The sequence below is a fragment of the Diachasma alloeum genome, unplaced genomic scaffold (genome assembly GCF_001412515.2).
Source record: "Diachasma alloeum isolate Michigan unplaced genomic scaffold, Dall2.0 Dall_scaffold_00242, whole genome shotgun sequence".
Classification (NCBI taxonomy): Eukaryota; Metazoa; Arthropoda; class Insecta; order Hymenoptera; family Braconidae; genus Diachasma; species Diachasma alloeum.
In genome coordinates this window covers 766,679-788,437 of record NW_021680393.1, presented here as the reverse complement: position 1 = coordinate 788,437, position 21,759 = coordinate 766,679, and the positions used below count along the sequence as shown (strand labels likewise).

The 21,759-nt window shown below is 38.1% G+C and overlaps 1 protein-coding gene across 1 annotated transcript in view; it reads right to left on the bottom strand.

Annotated features, from left to right (window-relative positions):
• LOC107037460 (WD repeat, SAM and U-box domain-containing protein 1) overlaps positions 1-21,759 on the bottom strand; it is a 500,298-nt gene that overhangs the window by 249,257 nt on the left and 229,282 nt on the right. The window contains exons 4-7 of the mRNA XM_015256025.1: positions 7,650-7,888; positions 7,372-7,584; positions 2,755-2,903; positions 2,486-2,693 (exon numbers count right to left, since the gene is read on the bottom strand). Of these exons, the coding sequence (XP_015111511.1) occupies positions 2,486-2,693; positions 2,755-2,903; positions 7,372-7,584; positions 7,650-7,888 (809 nt within the window). The remainder of the gene's footprint in view (positions 1-2,485; positions 2,694-2,754; positions 2,904-7,371; positions 7,585-7,649; positions 7,889-21,759) is intronic.

The following is a 21,759-nucleotide window of genomic DNA, read 5'->3' as shown; positions in this document are numbered from 1 at the left end:
AGCTTCGAACACAAATGAGAAATGTACACAAAGACTAATTTGTGCCCAAAGGTCGATCAGTTTCAAACGTTGAACGATCAAACGTTCTGCCGTTAATCAACCGTATGGAACATCCTGACTTCAGATATGATTCTGAAAATATACATATATATATATATATATNGCTTTTTGCAGTTTTTTGAAGTTTTTCTGAGGAAATCGATGGCAGAACGAATTGAAAAAAATTTGAATATGTTTGTATGGAAAATGTGTTCAAAGACGCACATTTTTTAAAAAAAAACTCAAATCGGTTGAGTTTTACGGAAGGCACACGCATTTGAAGATACAACTTGCAAAAAAACATGGCTGCCCACAGGATGCCTCAAAAAATATGAATAAATTTGAGAAGTCATATTTGTCCATATACAACCACAGGAAAAATCGGCAATATGATTGGCGATGGTGAGGGTTTCGACCTGGGTGAGTTCACATGGAATACCCCATATATATTCAATTTCAAACAGTAGAGATTTTGAGTTATTCATTTTTCTTTTTCTCGTCGGGTATGGTTGGAACACGTGCTCTCATGCATGAGCACTATGTTATGTATTACTACGCGTCGCCATCCCAGTGGACTCTACTTTATGTGTTATATGCGCGTCACCATCTCAGTGGGCTCTACTTTATGTATTACTCCGCGCCGCCGTTCCAGCGATACACCCACCACGCCAACCGACCCCCCTCACCGCTCGTCCCGCATCAAATTCCCTATTTTTATTTTCTATCTTTTACCTCAGCAACTCTCCCAGCTCATCCCTACATTCATTAAAATTTGAATTTACGTCATTGCCTCCAATTCAATTTTTCCCAACTTTTAATTGACCCCAATTTAGGCTTTTTAAAAAAATCGTTCTAGACGCGTCGGCTAGTCATGGTTGTCGGCCATTTTTGTGTCCGGTTTACTTGTTATTCCCGCCAAGCTCTCGGGATGATGCAATTTCCATTGCCGTCCTGGAGATGCTTATTTCTTGGATTTTTTTTCTTCTTTTTGTTAATCACTTTACTTACTGATCGTCTCGTCTTGATTTTCCATTTTTCTCGTCTCTCTAGCCTCAAATCACACCGCTCAAGTCCACGTGGTATTCCTGGCTTCCACTTGAGTTTTTCCTTTTCATTTATACACAGTTTTATTCACAGTTTCTTTTATTGCGCAGTGGAAGCGTGCTGGGCCCATAACCTGATGGATTATGCGGGATTGGGACACAATAAATTAACACACTGTATTCGTTAGTAAAGGTTCATTATAAGGCACGTCTCTCGTCTCGCGTCTAGCGTCCACCACGTCTCGAACAGGAATGTATAGTTCACACGTTACAACCGGCCTGGGACGAGATCTGCGCATGCGCACGATCTCGCCCCCCTTCTTATTGTACATTGATATGTCTGATACCATAGATTATATATATTAGGACCAGGAGCTGGAGCTCTCTTCCAACAAATATCAATTTTATTATTTATTTCATGTCAAATTAGATTTTAAATAATTCACAAACGTTCGTCGCATTAATCATTTCTGCACCACATGAAATTTAGAAATTCCCGGGTCCCCATCGTGCATATGGGGTTGGATCGCACTGCTGCCAACTCCGTAACAAAAAGTTGATCGGAGATAATTCGAATTACGAAATTATGCATATGAACCCGTTGCTATAGGCGTAACGTTTTCAATATTGATTTGAGTAAAAAATAATTACATTACTGAGAAGCTTGTGGCCAATTTCTATAACGTAACTAAGAGTCTTTGTCATATGGCTTGTCCCGTTTGAATTATATTCCATGAATATTATTGGGAAGTAGTGGAGGGGTTATCTATTTATATGTGGATGCCCGGCAGCACTGTTTTGTTTTGTTTAGTTTTGTAGAGTCGGAATCGAAACTTTTCTTTGGTCGATTGTTAATATTGAGTATGAATCTCCTGGGTTATAGAAAAGTCGGTACCAGTTTGTTTTTATTTTCTTGTGAAAACGTAAAAGTTTTACAAAAGCATGGAATTATCAACATTTTCCACCGGCACTTTTAATTTGCGATCTCTTACAGTGCAATGAATACGACATGACATGTTTGTAGTGAACCTCAAATTAGTTCAATACTGACTAGTTTAAGCTGCCTATCGATTAGACAATTTTCAGAAAAAAATTCAGTTACTACCAGGAAAATATTTCAAACTAGTATTGATATGTAAAACGGGCACTAATTAACAAAGTATTATTAATTAACGCAAAGGTGTTGAATCGTTCAACTTCTTTCACTATACTCAATTATATAATGACAAAAAATCCAATTTACGGAGGTCAAAAGAGTAATGCGAGTGCGGGTCTTTAATTTTCTGACATGACATGAGCGTAACGTCCAATTATCGAATTATGAATGATACTGTACGCCCGCAATGAAGGAAAAATATAACCAAGCACTGCTGCAATTATTAAGCGAGAATCTCGAGCCTTACTTCAGTATTCCAAATCATTGTTGTACCATCCAAAGAACAAGAAGCTAGCATGGAACCACATGGACTGAAGTCCACATGGTTAATACTATATTTATGGCCATCGATAGGGCTGAACGCCTTCTCTGTAAATTTTATATTAGCATCCAATGTTTCTTCCTCATTGCTGTTTTCTTCTTCTTGCAGTTCCCAGATCCTCACAAGTTTATCTCTGTAGAGGGAAAACATTTTTGAGTTCATCATGAATCATTCAATACACATAAGTCACGCACCCTGATCCAGAAGCTAAGAGATTATTTCCATGAAATGCTACGCTATTCACAGCACCTCCATGATCATCTAACGTTCTAACCAGACGAACGTCATTCGCAGAAGACTCAGCGAATTGGACGAAGTTGCTCTCCCTTCCTTCATGTTCATTCTGTGAATATAAGATTCGTAATTATCCTCGTCGTATCAGATTATCGTTGAAGAGCTAACAACGGATTTTCTGACACCGTAGTGAGTAGAACTTAAACTCTGGTGATTAATCCTCCACATCTCACTCTACAGTCGTTTATTTAATTTCTTGAATATGATCAAGTTGGTTACGTAGTCGTTACGCAGTCAATTACCTATTTTATTTATCATTACAAGTGATAAGTAAAAACCTCCAAAAACTATTCATCAACAAACCAGAAGCAGAGGTTTTACCTCGCCCCAGCAATAAAACTCCAGGAGAGTATAAGATGCACCGGTATCAATACTGGAACGGGAGTTCGTCGAATGTCAGTCTAAGTTGAACGGGGGAAGCAAGATACCGTAGATAATCAATAAATATTCATACCAAGAAGATACACTCATTTGATGGCTGAAAGTAGGCATGTATAGAAAACGGGGCCCGAGAAAATATCAAAACAACGAGAACTGTGGTACGATATATGAAGAGCAAGCAAAACACTGAGTGGAGTATGGATGGCATAAAAAAGTGGGTTTCTCTGAATTTTCTCCCTTCTAATCGATTCACCCCATTGATCGAAAGTTGGATGCATCTGTGGGTCTGTGTAGAAAGGAAAAGATCATCACGTTTCAAATCATGAAAGTCGCAATTCCATTGAATAAAATGAAATAAACAGTAAAATAACTGAGTGCGTGACACTGTTGAACATTGATTTTATTAGGAAATATGCAGGCGTTCGAGCTTTTCCGACAAAAGGAATGTGACCGGTAGTTTTTGGGTCATTATTCATCATTTTATTCATTTTTTCTACGGATTCTATGGGTTGTAAGCTTCCGAATAGATTCGTAGTGGTTTCCAGTTTTTGTGAGAGGCATACAATCGTTACCAGATGGTACAGGATGTCTACAATAAGATATTCGACTTTTTAATGAAATAGATGTAGATTTAGGAATTCTGGGAATACTTTAGGCGATCCACAGACCATCGAGAACTTCATTCGAGAACTTCGAATTAAGCATGGGTCAGATAAAGTTCCAGTGCCTTAGTTTTAATCAATAATTATCAACCAAGATATGGTGTTAGTTATCTTTTGGCAATCGTTTTTTATTAAGAATATGTTGATGAAGATATATTGTTATTATGGATAGTATTTACTGAGTATGTGTTGAAAATTTGATAATGTTAACTATAGGGAATCTAGAGCTTTCACAAGAAAAATATAACGCTTTCGTTTCATCTGTGTCGTTAGATGCTCTCATTTCGCTTTTGGGGTATAAATTGAAAGATTTTTGCGCATTCAGAGTAGCGATGATTATCGCTCATTGAGTGCATGGCCTTCGGGCAAGCTGCTTTTAGACGATTTCCGTGGAGAGAATTTTGCATCTAATCAGGAGTTTAGATGAGGTTTTGAGTTTCTTTTCGCATATTGTGCCGTAGAATTCTTTTGAGAATTACTGTGAAGTTCGGTTCCCTTTTTTTGCCGAATTATGGGAATTATGCATTGTGATCGCGATAGGCTACGCGTAATAGATTCGGTTCTTCGGTTTCGTACCATCTCGAGTCTACTTCCTCGTTTATTTTTTCGGGTGGTGCATCTAATGGTGAGAATTTTATTGCGTAACATGAGTAAATTGAAGGAATATTAGTAAGTAATTAAAGAAGCGAGCACGTGTACGGGTTAGATTTCATGAGACCTATTTCATAGTCAACTCTATTTCGTGGCGTTGACAAGAGTTCGAGTCTTAGGATTGATGTTTGCCTTTATCAATCATTAACTCCTCTGGTTGTTTGTCTGCTCAATAATTATTGACTTTAAAGAATATGGTTTCTCTTTTTTGGTTCCGAATAAAAGCATTGTAATCGTTCAATTTGAAATTTTGGATTTTTTGTGTTATATCTACCCATTATGATCCAAAAGGGGTTTCTTAAAACTTTCTTTCGAGTCTTCACCAATGAATCCACGGAATTGAATCATTCCTTTTTCTCAAATGTAGGTCTCGCTGAGCCCAATCCATTGACATTAAGTAAAATTCAATTCATCTATTTTTTTTTCAATTTTCGAATTTTTTCGAAAATCAGTTGTCCCACGATAAGTAAAAAAAAAACAAGTTCTGAATTGATTGACTGATGGCTTGAAAAATTTGTTTAGATGTCCTTTTGACCGAGTTTGAAGATAAAGGCGATGACAATAATCAATATTTTGATTTATTTGAAAATTCGCCCAAATTTTAAATTTTTTGAAAATCAGAATTCCGGAAATATCTTTGAATATTATGAATACTTTGATTATTTGAATATCATATCTTCAAATAAATCCAATCGTAGTTTAAAATGTTTGTTTTAATTCTTCGTTATTCACGTCCTTTTGTATTTATCACTCCATTTTGTATTTAGTACTCCATACCTTCGAGTGCCGAGAAGAAATGTGGAATTTTATCAGAGGCTTATCAATGCATCATGTCTTACTATGAAACTTGAAGTAGATGCATTCAATCATTATGCCCATGAAAGCTTATATTTGTGATGAATGTTGGAAAACTCAATTGCATGCAAACAGTCAGGCTCTGTATTCTACATATAAAATTCGGCAAGGATTACATCATGAAAGAACTCCGTCAGTCGACTATTGGTCTTGCGAGGTTGACCTGCTTATCAATGAAAAAGCTTGAAGCTATGGAAAATGCAAATTCGTATGGGTTAATTTCCATGATATAATCGTAGAGAAAAGGTTTGGGATGATTGACAAATCAATTCAATTAATCTAAAAATAAAAACGAACAAATTCGTTATTGATAAAGTAAACTCTTGGCCTTGCTGAAACAAATTGAACATTAAACTGAGCGGTAAGCCAACATTCGATGCCATAAAAATTCCGATTATTTAATGATTTAAATTGCGCGTTGTTAACTAAACTTTGCGTTTTCTATCGCAGAAACAATCAGACTTATTCCTGCAAGGATGCCAACAATAGTCCCGCTTCCTTCCATATTTTGAATACAATAATCATCATCTTGAAATGCAGCATCTGTGGTGTTCCATTTGTTCAAGGACAAACCGCACAAAAGTGTGAAAAATGCATGAGAACTCTCATAACGAATACTGATGAACTCTATGATGGGATATTTGAAATTATAAATTCTCACTAAACAATAATCACTATCAAAATGGTTTTCCAAATTTAATACAAAATCTTATTAATGAAAGCCATATAATCCAATCACATTCTCGCCTATGTCCGACGGGGTCAACACCAATTCGCAATATCGATAAATTCCGAATACGGTGAATTATTTGTAAAATTTTGTGCTACAGTGTTTCTGCGATATTCAACTGCAAAAAAATAGAAATTTCATCCAAGTATTCCTTAATTAATTCGAACATTTAATTGATAAATAAATTTTTATTTGATTCAAACAGTTATTGTGGCTTGCATCAAGAACACATGAGGATTGAAAAACTCAATAACTTTTATTTATTTATTATTGCTCAATAATTCATGAAAATGCAATAAATTAAGTCATTTAGAATTCTTTCCGGAAATCCATAAGGAATAACTTTTGGGTACTATCGTCTTGGAATATACCTTAAAACGCGCAACAGACCTCTTCTCACCCAATTTACCCCAATATATAATTCAAAAAATTAATATGTGCATGTGCACACTAATTGACGGAAGACGCAAAAAGGCTTCGGTGTGTTGTCGTTCAGTCAGATCAGTTCCAGTTCCGGCACAGGTGACTTCAGAAAGAAATAAGGAAAATCGGTCGTGAGGGAAATGAGTTGAATAAAAATGGTAAATAAATTATGGAATTTGTGTAGTGGAATTGGTGACATAAATTTCTAATTTTTTAGTTTTAGTTGGTGAATTGAATCCGGAATTTTCTAGTTTTAATTGGTAAAGTCAATTCGAATTCGTATTTAGCACAGGCGGATACATAAATTCTCATTTCAGTAGTATATCCACCTCGGAGGCTCAGAAGCCTATCATGAGTCACGGGTTTTCCCCCTCACCTCGGTTTCCAACGAAAATTACACGCAGTTCAGAACGTCCGCCTTTTCTCGCTCGGTGCACAATGTCCCATTTTTCTTCGTCCTTACAGACATTACAAAACGTCTTCTACAACATGTTCAAAAATCAGTAGAGAACAATTTTTTTGCCTACTAAAATGGCATAAAATTGTTCATGTGTGGTTCATGAACTGAGCCCAATTAACGAGGATGATTCAACCAATTACAAGTCTACCTGTGCACCGAAACTTTGACAGTTCTACCAAGATTTTAATTTCTACAATTTTCTCAAAGTTATTCTCCGCTGAATACAGTTATACAAGTTGCCTTCAACAAGAAATAGTTTGAGTAATCATAGGTGTAATATAAAGACATTGAATGCTCATGATAAAGGGCAATGTTTACCCTATTATATCGTGAAAAATTGAATATTTCTACTTACTGGAGTGGCATCACCATCAATAGACGAATGTCGAATGGGACTGACATGTTTGATGAGTTTTGATTCGATCGTTAGATTGTTTCCAGTAAGGTCCCAAACAATAATACTTCTATCATTGGAGCCACTGGCGAGCAATGATCCATCTCTCGAGAAGGCACAACACCCGACATATCTTTTGTGCTCAATCAATGCAGCAACCGATTTCGCAGAAATCTTGAAAGATCCAATTAGTTAGCAATAAGAATTCAGAACTAGTAACATGAAGAAAATTTAATTACTGTTTCCCAAATGACGATAGATTTATCTAGTCCACAGCTAGCGATGTAAGCCCCATTTGAGCTGAATCTCACACAAGTCAGAGCACTACTGTGCTTTTCAAGTACTCTAAATAGAGTGATAGATGCCAGAACAGCATTGACGTCACCTTTATCCTGAACCACTCGAACATCCCAAAGTTTGACGAAATGATCGTTTCCACAAGTTACTAAATGGTACAGTTTCTCCAACGGATAATTGCCTATTAAAATGAAATATAACAGGAATACAATAAGATGTTAGTAGTAAAATGATAAGCTACATATGAAGAAAGAAATTCAAGGGACAATATTAATGCCTTCGCTTAAGAATTCGATTGAAATTTTCGTTGGGAATTCTATTTGGCCTTTTTGGCCGATTCCGTTTGAAAATAAAATCATAGTTTTCTTATACGGTTTCATCCGCAAGAAACATTCCAAGACAAACAAGGGGTAGAGCCTATCTGACAGAAGATATGTGAACGGTACTTTCTCTGTTATTACTCTTTTTCTATTTTTTATTTGTAACAATTCCATTGATGGTAAACCTCTAAATGGATCCGTGACAATTCCCTATTGTTATGACAGATATATTAAGTGTATAAATTGATTTTCGGCCCCTAGATTAAATTTATGAGAACACCTATTTAAATCAAAAAAATTTCGCGCAATGAAAGGCGTTTCGAAGCACCATCTATGAGCTATCAAACCATTTAGTCCGATTGTGGTCTGATTAACACAACCTCAAAAAATATAATAAATAAAAATGTCCTTCCACAAGCAGCACTTAAGACACTTATGAACAAGTTCTCCAAATAATTGATTAATGAATAATCTTAATGGGAGATTCCGCAATGAATAAGTTAATTATCAATACTCGTGGAAATATTTCTTCCGACTTGATTCAATCAGTAATGATGTTAGGGATGAATTCTTGGGTTCTGCTGTTTGGAGATGAATCTCCCTACAGTGTATAGATACTAGAATCCAGCGGAGTTGTTGGTAGGAATAGAGGTGTTTCATCTATTGACACTGACTCATAATTATCCAGAAGGTATAAATATGAGGGGAATTACAATAACAATACTGTTCGCGATTGCGGATAATAACCGTGCTAGCACTTGAAGGCAATCACGTGAGTCCTGAAATTCAGGGTCATCGCCCGATCAGCTGGTCAGCATACCAAATTAGGCTATTTTTTGGACACTGAGAATGTTGATCGTAGCTCTGTGAATTATAATTATATTCACGTTGATTCAATTCCTAAAGTGTATATAACTTTAGTTGTGCGATTAAACATTGTTTTCTTTATTTCGTGTTTAATTAGTTCTTCTAATCCCAGCACCTCGCTATTAACAAGGCACGGTAAAAATGAATAACAATTCAGATTCTAAAGGCAATCTTGGATCTGGTCCTTCGAGCTGGATTGGCGGGACATTCAACTAATTAAACACAATGGAGTGGTTAATCAGTCATTTCGCTAGAGTCGAAAGGTCTGGCATTAAAAATCAATCAACTCGTGTTCTTCGATAAATTATGAAATAAATCGCGTAACCAAGTATGAACCTCGTGTGTAACCGAAATACAACGCGTTTGCCAAGTGGTGAGAATCAATTTTCTCCTTTTGCAAATTGTTTGTTATGAATCTATACGTTTTTCGGAGTGATTAAACCTGGAAATCGACGTGTTTTAATATCAATAACACTACTGCGCTCAGAATACGTTTATTAAAGTCTAATTTCATACATAAATTTCGTGTAATCACGTGCACATTCCAGAAGTTCTTCGTACCATTTGCCTCTTGAACTCCGTGGTGCATCACTTGGAAAATTCAAACGCTTAACGGCGCTCAGTGCAGTAGCACGAAAAACGTGATTAATACGCACCCCAGTTATAGCGCCAAGTGCCGTAGTACTTAAGGCGAGCCCCGCGCATCAACATGATTTGAATTAAACACTATTCATAACGGAATGACATCAGTGATTAGCGAGTGATCAATACTGGAGCATTGTTGAGCACCCCAGACGTTATGCAGCTCGAGTGATCAAGTGACTTGTGGTGAATTGATTCTTACATGCATTTTTTTATTTCATGTGACTTGGCTAAAACAAAGGAAAAATAAGCAGGTGACCGCACCTGTATTGCAGAAGGCATGCGACTGTTGCTTTATGTTTTGTGTATATTTTAATTTTTTATTTCTACCAATTGCATTGGTAGTAAGCTTCCGAATGGATCAATGGCAATTCCCTTTTTTAAATTACAGGAGAAACTATTTTCTCACGTCACATGCCTATCCCAATTTTTCCTCAAGTTATTATGCCAACAAAGAATTTAGGGAACACCAAAAATGTAAAATCGCTTATACAAAGTTGATTAATTGAAATGAATCTCTGTTGATTAATTGAAATAAATCTCCAAATTTTTGTATAAACGGCTACATATATTTTGATTGACCTAGATAGATGACATCGAGACCATTTTTTTGAAAAACCAGCGGATATCTCGATTTTTGCACACGTTAGCGCACGTACAAGGATTTTAATGAACAGTGGAATACCTCAAACACTTTGTATGAACAGGTACAGATGTTTTAATTGATCTCAATAGTGGACATCAAGACGAATATTTTCAAAAAAAAGTGGAATCGGCTGCAAAATTTAAAGATATTCAATAATAGATTTTCAGAAAAAGTTGAATATCTCCGAAACTACTGGTGCCATTGAGCCTGTCTCCAATCCCAATCTTTATTATCACGGGAGGGAAATTCTGTCCAAATTTTGAGTTGATATCTCGATTTTTACACACGTTAGCGTACGTACAAGAATTTTAATAATTCAAAAACAGAAAAGGGGAAATATCTCAAAAATTTTGTATGGACGGGTATATATGTTTTTATTGATAGAGCTAGAGGACAGCGAGACGAATATTTTGAAAGGAAAAAATGTAAATCGGTCCTATAATTTTAAAGATATTCGTGAAAAACGATTAAAAAACGAATCGCTTTATCCCAAAAACTATTTGACCGATCGAGCTGAAATTGTTTTAGCCACTTAATTATTCAATTTTCTAAAAATTGACCATCGGCAAGGTAGCGGTGAACGGCGGCAAACTTCGTATTTTTACGTTTCAGACCATTCTACATCATTTCCAATGGAAATTAGAGAATGTGAAAATCGGACGATTACAAAGCTTCCATTCGGAAGCATGGAGTCAAATTCATGCCGCGTTGGATGCTTCTCTCATCGCAGATGCTGACACATTTGAGGAATCCCTAGACACCCAAGAAAGACGCATGGAGGCTCAGCAACGCGTGAACTCAAATTTTAGAGCCCCACCTCAATCGAGATACGCGGTAGCATATCGGCCAAGAAAAGTTTTGACCGACTGAGCAAAACATCAGGCCGAGTGCACCGTGTATCTATACACGAGAGAACTTCCCCCTCCACTACTTCTAAATAATTTACATTCGGTATAATGAAAACGGGAAGACAAATGGGGAATGTTTCGTTAGTTACATTATATAAATCTCCTATGAGTTTTTCAACGGTGTAACTATGGTATTTTTTGGATTAATAATAAAAAAGACACGCGCATGGCAACGGGTTGATATTCACATTCTCGCGATCCATATCATAAAGTCGGAGAATTAAGTTGTACATTGGCAGCGCCGGTCCCACTGAGCCTCATGTCCAACGTTGAAGTGTTGCCACCAGTGCATTTGAATGTGGGTTGTGATGCTGTTATAGAAAACCACGGGAAATGTTCTTCTTCACGTTAAATCACTTATTAGAATGAAACGGAAAATCGACTCGGTGTTCTATTTTGTTTTCTCTCGTCGAAAATTCGAATTTCATCCCGCCATATCTATATTCATATGCGGATCTCGGACGTAAAGGTAGTTTATGCACTGTTTGTGAGGTTATCGGTTTATGTTTGGAATGTGACAAAAGGGAGATGTGTCGAAAATATTGCGTGATCAAGTATTAAATGTCCGTGAATAGTTATATCGAAAAGAAAATATTTATTTTTCTCTGAGTGTAACAAAAAATGTTTTCATTCCGTGGAAAAAAATTCTCTAAATTAAGTGACAGTGAAATGCGAACAATTTTATGATTATTTAGGAAAAATTAGTAGGAGATGGTGGGATTAAATAGACACTTTGAACCCTCTTCAAAATGTTGATGTCTCGTTGAAGTGTTGATGAAATAGATTTTTTTTAAAATTAAAGTAGAGTCAGTCCCTTTGTAATAAGCTTAGACTGAGCTCAATCGATAAGTTTGTTCCTTGGTTATAAATATTGAAACAAGAAGTCAGAAGAGTCCATTCCACCCAATGTGTCCCTAATATTTAAAAGAAAAAAAAACAGATGTTTTCAAAAACAATTTTTTGCGAACATTTTGTTCGACTATTCCTATAAGGTGTGACGTAATTTCCTGAGGTTCACGGAACCCTCAATCCACTACGTAGCCCTTCGACGTACGACCACCCTGAAATGGCAATTAAGTCGAGCGCCAGGTCGTTATTACCAGAACGACCACTGGAATGAAACGAATAGCCAAAAACAAAATTTCCAGAATGACCCCAAGCTTCGAAACGGTCTCCTGCTAACTCCGACCGAAGAACGGCGTGAAGGTCACTGGTGAAGCTTAGATTGAAAAGAAAAAAAACAGAGGAAAATACGGAANAGAAAACCACGGGAAATGTTCTTCTTCACGTTAAATCACTTATTAGAATGAAACGGAAAATCGACTCGGTGTTCTATTTTGTTTTCTCTCGTCGAAAATTCGAATTTCATCCCGCCATATCTATATTCATATGCGGATCTCGGACGTACAGGTAGTTTATGCACTGTTTGTGAGGTTATCGGTTTATGTTTGGAATGTGACAAAAGGGAGATGTGTCGAAAATATTGCGTGATCAAGTATTAAATGTCTGTGAATAGTTATATCGAAAAGAAAATATTTATTTTTCTCTGAGTGTAACAAAAAATGTTTTCATTCCGTGGAAAAAAATTCTCTAAATTAAGTGACAGTGAAATGCGAACAATTTTATGATTATTTAGGAAAAATTAGTAGGAGATGGTGGGATTAAATAGACACTTTGAACCCTCTTCAAAATGTTGATGTCTCGTTGAAGTGTTGATGAAATAGATTTTTTTTAAAATTAAAGTAGAGTCAGTCCCTTTGTAATAAGCTTAGACTGAGCTCAATCGATAAGTTTGTTCCTTGGTTATAAATATTGAAACAAGAAGTCAGAAGAGTCCATTCCACCCAATGTGTCCCTAATATTTAAAAGAAAAAAAAACAGATGTTTTCAAAAACAATTTTTTGCGAACATTTTGTTCGACTATTCCTATAAGGTGTGACGTAATTTCCTGAGGTTCACGGAACCCTCAATCCACTACGTAGCCCTTCGACGTACGACCACCCTGAAATGGCAATTAAGTCGAGCGCCAGGTCGTTATTACCAGAACGACCACTGGAATGAAACGAATAGCCAAAAACAAAATTTCCAGAATGACCCCAAGCTTCGAAACGGTCTCCTGCTAACTCCGACCGAAGAACGGCGTGAAGGTCACTGGTGAAGCTTAGATTGAAAAGAAAAAAAACAGAGGAAAATACGGAATTTCCCGTTGCTATGCGCGTGTCGAAAGATTGCGGGGGAAAAATCACAATATTTAATCAGACTTAGATGACTCGATACAAATAAAACGAATCAATTTCTTTGGAAAGCCCCCTATGGTTGTTTCGATTGATCAACNTCTCGGACGTACAGGTAGTTTATGCACTGTTTGTGAGGTTATCGGTTTATGTTTGGAATGTGACAAAAGGGAGATGTGTCGAAAATATTGCGTGATCAAGTATTAAATGTCTGTGAATAGTTATATCGAAAAGAAAATATTTATTTTTCTCTGAGTGTAACAAAAAATGTTTTCATTCCGTGGAAAAAAATTCTCTAAATTAAGTGACAGTGAAATGCGAACAATTTTATGATTATTTAGGAAAAATTAGTAGGAGATGGTGGGATTAAATAGACACTTTGAACCCTCTTCAAAATGTTGATGTCTCGTTGAAGTGTTGATGAAATAGATTTTTTTTAAAATTAAAGTAGAGTCAGTCCCTTTGTAATAAGCTTAGACTGAGCTCAATCGATAAGTTTGTTCCTTGGTTATAAATATTGAAACAAGAAGTCAGAAGAGTCCATTCCACCCAATGTGTCCCTAATATTTAAAAGAAAAAAAAACAGATGTTTTCAAAAACAATTTTTTGCGAACATTTTGTTCGACTATTCCTATAAGGTGTGACGTAATTTCCTGAGGTTCACGGAACCCTCAATCCACTACGTAGCCCTTCGACGTACGACCACCCTGAAATGGCAATTAAGTCGAGCGCCAGGTCGTTATTACCAGAACGACCACTGGAATGAAACGAATAGCCAAAAACAAAATTTCCAGAATGACCCCAAGCTTCGAAACGGTCTCCTGCTAACTCCGACCGAAGAACGGCGTGAAGGTCACTGGTGAAGCTTAGATTGAAAAGAAAAAAAACAGAGGAAAATACGGAATTTCCCGTTGCTATGCGCGTGTCGAAAGATTGCGGGGGAAAAATCACAATATTTAATCAGACTTAGATGACTCGATACAAATAAAACGAATCAATTTCTTTGGAAAGCCCCCTATGGTTGTTTCGATTGATCAACGATCATGAGGCTTCGATAGTTATTGATTCTACAATTGTCCAAGGAATAAAAGATTCTGATAGGAAAATAAAGAAGTAATATACTTAGTCCAATTAGTCAAAAGAGATTCCGATAGTTAAATTGAAAGATCTAACCACACCAAAAGTCAAGAATAACCAATGTCAAAGAGAAAAGAAAAATAAAACCAGAATCAAAATATCGTCAACAATAATCATGTAGATTGAACAACACTGAACGATCGAAACCCAAGAATTTGTCTACGTGACAAGTAAAGCTGGCTGTCCGAAACAAATTAGAAAACTCAAGACAACGGGCCAGCGAAACGAAGCAAGGTCACGAGACGCAAAAGACCTACGTTCAATGTCCTTCACTGAATATTGACTGACAGAGAGAGCGTTCGTCGAACACAAATTAATTTGGACGCAACACTAACTCATTTTCAACAACAAAATAATCGTTACTCGCAACATGAAACCCGAGAGCCCGAAACTCTACGAAATGACTCAATGTCGCGAGACAACCGAAATCCAATGATCAAACACAATGATGCCAATTACGCACGAGACAGAGACGGAAAATACCCACTAATCAAGTACTGATCAGAGTGACTAGGACTCTATCCGGCAATTATCTCGAAACTCTAAAAGTCCTACGGGACTAAGATGCACGGAACATCTATTCAAAATTCTAAAATTGGCCAGAGTNTCAATGTCGCGAGACAACCCAAATCCAATGATCAAACACAATGATGCCAATTACGCACGAGAGAGAGACGGAAAAGACCCACTAATCAAGTACTGATCAGTGTGACTAGGACTATCCGGCAATTATCTCGAAACTCTAAAAGTCCTACGGGACTAAGATGTACGGAACATCTATTCAAAATTCTAAAATTGGCCAGAGTCCTACTCACGACAAATTTACACAGATGTGTCATACAGAGTCGCAGCCATCACGCTCACCCAGCAGTCCACCTCGATGCCTCCGGAAAACGTCTCAAAAACTCCTCAATTCCGAGTCCTCGGGACCTTCCTCCGGACAAATCCACTCGGGGCTTCCTCCACAGATCTGATTCTCCTTCCAGATCACTTTCAGGCTCCCCAAAACTCCAAAATTAACGCAACTGAACTCCACAAATTGCTCAAACACAACGTGTGTTGAAACCACCAAACGGGAAGTGAGGTTCGTTTTCCCAGCGACACCACGCTGGACTGTGAAAACGCGGTAACGACGCTCATTGGCTGCTCGTTCCGTTCACTCCTCCAATCAGTGTCCAGACAACTCTGTCGCTCACATGGCCGAACCAAGTCCGTCGGCGCATGCGCAGTGACTTCTCAGACGTTATTTAATTAAAACAATTTATCCCAGAGTATCAATTAAATCCAAATGTCCTCTGACCTCCTTCCAAATCAGTCTCGTGACCATTTTGTCACCAAAGGACGATTTAACTCAACGTCCTTCTGATCTCGGTGAAATCCTTCACTTCCCCTTCCACATTGAATCAGCCGGGCTCCTACGCCACGTTTCCCCTAGAGTTGCCCGAGAGCTGGCGACCTCTGGCAATCCGAAGACCCATGATGCTCTCATCACGAACTCGAAGTGTCCCGAAGTCCCTCGACGATTCCCAGAGACATTGCCACCTCAGTCCCACGATATCGGCGCCAGATTCGATTCAAACAATCCAGGAGACGATACAAAACAAAAGAATTAACAAAATATACTGAACCTCTCTCGTGACTCTCGCTGTGGTTGGTGACTTCCCGTCTGGTGATTTTTAAATTCGAAACCCACACGCGAAATGGTCGAATAAACAAAAATGCTATTTGTGACGGAAAATAACACGTCACAAAGGAAATCAATTTAGCTCTCCAAGAAATACAATCCACGATAGGAATCATCAGAGCAAAAATTGAATGAGGAACCAAATCAAGTCAGAAAATTATTAATAGATGATTAAAAATTGAAATTCGGTTGAGACAATAAATCTGGAGTAGAACTGTTTATTTCCCTTCAATTGTTGATTCAAAAAATGTTCTATCTTATGAAAAATGAATGAGTTAAATAGAATTGAAAACAACAAATTTCATCGGATGTAAAAACAGTCCTTGCTTATTTTGAAAAAAATTAAGAAATCTGCCTAAAAACACAAAAACAAATGTTTTTGTAAAAACACTGGGCCAAGAAAAAGTTTTGTTTGATTCCTACTGGGAAGTGGAAGTTGTGACCGTTTTCTAGATTCTATTAGACTAATTCCTGAAAAGAGGATTAGGGCGAGTCAAGAAAAGGGACAAATAAGGGATAATTTGAGAATAATTACCTATATTTTCTCTAAATACAATTCTGATCGTCAAAAGACGTAAATAAGGTCTTTAATGAGATCTAGGGAGTGGCGGAGGCCAGGCAACTTTTGTACACGTAAAAAGGGAGTGACTCTAATGCAGGAAAAACGGGAGAAGCTAGTCGTGTCGAGGGAATGCAACTAAATAAATAAATGACAGCTGAAGGGGAAGAAACAAGAGAGCGTAGGCTCACCGTTGGGGGGTATGAAAAGGAATACTTCTTGAGGCGAGGGGGAAATGAGGGGGACAACTCGTACTCACGATTTCCAGTTATGGTCTAATCCAGGTCCTTCAGCGAGTCCTGCGATTGAGCCTTCGTTCCTCCTTCCAGACTCCAGGGGCACAGTACTTAGAGCCGGGATGAGCTCGGGCACCAAAAATCCTCTTTACTCGAACACAAAATCCAATGTACAGAACTTCGGTGCATTTGCACTGTTTGTTCAACTCTTGGGGCGCACGTGGCAATGTCCAGGACAGCGGTTACATGAGTGACGGTCTTTCCTTTTCCTCCGCGATTCGTGGGGGTTCGTCAGGTGTCGAAGTCCTTCGGGTTTTAATTCGGGAGCAATCGGGGCCAATCAGCACGGGTGAGTGGTGACGATGACCACAATCCAGGGATGTCTCGCTAGGGATTATTGCAGGTGTTGAATATTCGGGGATCTAGTATGGGGAATTCCCAGGAAGCGATGGCTTCTCCAATTGATCGGGTGGGGCCGGAACTGATGTCTTCCTTCGGCTGATGTCTTCGTGATGTCCAGGGGCGTGGGTAGAGGGGCGATGAGGGGAAAAGTCTGGGGAAGGGGTATCCAACGGTGGCGGGATTTACGTTTTAGGGGGCAGTGTGTAGTGGGAAAAAATATGTAGAAAAATAATAAAAAATAAATGAATATGCCTCGTCACAAAGGTTTAGGAAAATACATAGAAATAAAAAAGGAAGCCAAGTCAGGAATTTTGAGTAAATGGTGACAGTGTATAATCAGGTTTCTATAAGAAAAATAGTTCTAAATGGAATACGTATTATAAAAAAATTCTCCATCAAATAAAAAATCGGTAGGACCATCGTTCTTGGCGCGGAGATTTTTAACTCACTATCTGTATCAATCTAATCCTCCATCCTTTGATCCGCGCCAAGGACGTTGGTCCTGCTCCTACTGATTTTTTATTTCGTGGAGAATTTTTTTAGAATACTTATTGCATTGAGAACTATTTTTCTTATAGAAACCTGATTGTGCACTATCACCATCTATTCAAAATCCCTGACTTGGCTTCCTTTTTGATTTCTATGTATTTTTCACAAACTTCGACTTCCCAGTAGGAATCAAACAAAACTCTCTCGCACAGTGTCGCCAGGCATGTCTGGGCCCGCTGATGGTAGGGGGAAGGTCCCATGTGCACCGATGATGGGTGCGGGGACCGAGGATGATGGGGTGGGTGTAGGGTAGATGGCTGGTGGGTCGTGATAGACCCATTTGGGTAGATGATGGTGGGTCGTCGGTGTGTAGGGCAACGGATGGGGTGATTGATGGCTAGGAGGTGGGTGGTGGGTGTCTAGGTGTTGGGTGTCTGGAAGATGAGGTGGATGGCTAGGTGGTGGGTGTTGGGTGGGTAGATGCAGTGGTTGGTGCTGAGTTTGGATAATGGAGGATGGTGGGTGGGTGGGTGGGTGGATGGGGTGGTTGGTGCTGGGTCTGGATGATGGAGGATAGTGGGTGGGTGGTTGGTGAGTGGGTGGTTGGTAGGTCGGTGGTTGGTGCTGGGTGGCTAGATGATGGGTGACTTGGTGATGGGTGGCTAGATGATTGGTAGCTAGATGATGGAGGGTGGAGGGTGTTGAGTGGGTCGATGGGGTGGTTGGTGCTGGGTCTGGATGAGGGGTAGTGGGTGGAAAGTGGGCGTGGTGAATGATGGAGGGTAGAAAGTGGGCGGGGCGATTGAAATGATTAGATAAAATTTTATGATAATGAAAAGATAATTTATTCAGTATGAAAACAAAAATCTATAAACATGGATTTTACAATTCGGTTTCTTTATATTCCTCAGACGGTGGCGGTACGGGGAGAAGCCATTTTCTTATTTGTCTGACTTTAGTAATTGCGCAAATACTTTCTTCACTGTTTAGTCCATGTAATATGCACCTTGTTTTTGTGAGTTATTTTTGAATGAATAAATCCCAATTACGGTGCTCCTCCATATTTCTGACTTCTCGTCACAACAATTTTTTCAAAAATTATCGGGCTTCTTCACCGAGAGCATAAACAGCATGAGTACTTTTCACAATTATTAATAATTGTTCATAAACTTTTTCTTAGTATTAGAAGTGGGGGAAAGGGTTCAAATAAATAAAGAAGATTTCAAAGTAAATATAGAAAATTTATTGATTTTTCATTCGAGTTACATTTTTTCAATTGTAATACTAATCTTTTGAATGTAATTTTAAACGTTAGGAAGTACGAGACTCTTTAATCCTTTCGATTACAAGAGGCAATATAATGTGAGCCTTCACATTAATAATTTCTCCAGCAAATAAGCTTGTAAAAGGATAAGTTACAAAGGGGCGATGCACAATTTTATTCAAAACATAATACAGATTGGAATAATTTTTCAACATATAATTTTCAATTTCTTCTTCATCGGCTACACCGGTGTCATACGATGTTTTCATGAGATCCGTGCATACGAAGTCGCCCACCACCGCGATGAGAGCGTTGAGATAATCTCGAAGACGTAGACTGAGCAGAACATCTAACCATTCGTTAACCCACGATACTTTTTTCCAAAGCTTTTTTACGATCACAGCATGCATGAACACTTCACAATGATTTCGAGTGAATATTACACACCGTTGAGTACGAGTCGTGCTGAAGCTCACAACCAGATCGTCACTTTCGCTGATACTGAAGTTTCGATGAAGTTCAGGGTCTTTGTAATCAAAATAGTCGAGAATACGCTCCAAGTTGTTGGTCAGTTTTTCCCATGTATCAAAGGCCAATGTAATTCTACTACGTGAATTCACACCGTAAAGTTGCACGGATGGTACAACGGATGAATTTTCTCTCAAATCGTTGCCGACACTAAGTCTTTTTGTCATTGAGTTATTCAATGCAAAGTCACTGCAGAGCATAACTGATTGTCCCGGCCATGAAGTTTTTTCTTTAATATTAGGTTATATCAAAGCAAATGAAGAAACTGAATCGCTCTCGCAGCTCCTCTACTCTTTTATATGTATGGAGCCTAAGAGAGGGGGAAGCATGTGTGGTAGGGAGGAAAATTAAAAGACGACGTGGTTCGACGGGCTGGTATAGATTGGTCCATCTTCATGTTTCCCCGGTGATTTTCCTTCCATATCGTTATTATTTCCATCGTCTTTTTTTATGTATACACCGCTATATACGACCTTCCAGAATACCCACACAGCGGTGGTACGGAGCAGGTAGACAAGAAACCCGGAGGCTAGTGCAGTTTCTCCCAAGATTGTCCAAAACCACATCTTCTTTTGCCTTTGTTTTTCAGGCTTTTGTTCTCCAATGTACTCCAGATTTTTTTGAATTCCATCGAGTCACATCATACGATAAGACTCTGGGAAAATTAACATCCGTCGCAACTCATGGAATATCTGATTGGTTATATGGTACATGAAGTGGTGCATATGCGGACATTTGTGGAAGTATGTCCGAGATGTTCCAACGCATAGAAGGATTATATTGATATGCAGTTTGTTGCACAATAATTTGATAACCCATAAAAGAGGCACATGATGTATGAGCATGGCTGTCGTGTTTCACACGTAAAATTCCCGAGCCTGAGAGAATCACTGTTTCCTTTGAAGTGTCTCCACAAATTATTTGAAACTTTTCCTCTCCAGGTAGAGAATAGAGCTATGCCTTCATATTATTCAATTGTTTCCCGTATGGATTGAATAGTTTACTAATCCTGATATCACAATCCTCAAACGGTTCATGTTTTTCATTGGCTAATAATGATATCTCGCAAATAGGGTGCATAGATGACTTGTAGAATGGATAACTTGGAGAGCATATATGATAATTGTGTGTCTCTGAACAGTGAGGCAGATCATCTTTATCAATAAGCGTATAAATGTCTTGCTCAGGTGAGATAACTAAATAATCCGTACGAGGTTGAATGTATGCCGAGCCTTTTTTATTCTCTCCAAATACTTGGATTGTGGGCAATGGATGCATTTTATATAAATAATGAACATTTGGGTCCAAAAGAGGAACATGTAATACGAGAAATAATTTTCTACCATGACAGACAATGGAAGTCTTGGAAATTTTACCCAACGCTCCAACACGCACTTCTTCCATAGAGAGAGGGAATACACGCTCTCGATTATCATAATGTCTTAAGAATTCATTAACAGCGTCCTCAAGAATCTGAGGTGTTATGAGTCTAGGGTGGATGAATCCTAGTTTTGCAAAATATGCAGAATTAATTACTGTTTGTAAATTATCAACATAGGTGTCAATTTCCATTTCTTTATGACGCATCTACTGCTCCAAATGATTAATAAATGTGATTTAATTCTCAATGTTTTGAAGTTTATGCACTTTGAGGATTATCCTATCCAATAAAATATTATGACGAGCTGAACGTTTTTTATAGTATCAATTTCATCATGAGTACGGTGAAATTCTAATTTCATTATATGGGTTTCATTAACGATTAAATTGATTATATTCTTCTGGCTTTCATATAACTTACAAATTTCTTTATTATAATATAATGCATCTTCTTCGTCAAGAGTACCAAAGATCGCACGGCTTATTCCCCCAATAAAACCCAAAGGCACGCTCCGTTTTACAGTGGGTGTATCATCGTCATTAGGTTCCGGCTTAATATCCATAAGAGACTGGATATGTTTCAGATGTCGGTCTGCTATTTCGTATTTGGATTTTATATAACATGTATCAAGTATTGAAGCACAATGTTTACGTGTTTCATATTCCCGACATATTGTTTCATGAGATTTTAGTGCATTTTCAGACATGAAAGATTTTTGTGATTGAAAGAAATTCATATCACTGAATGTCACTAAA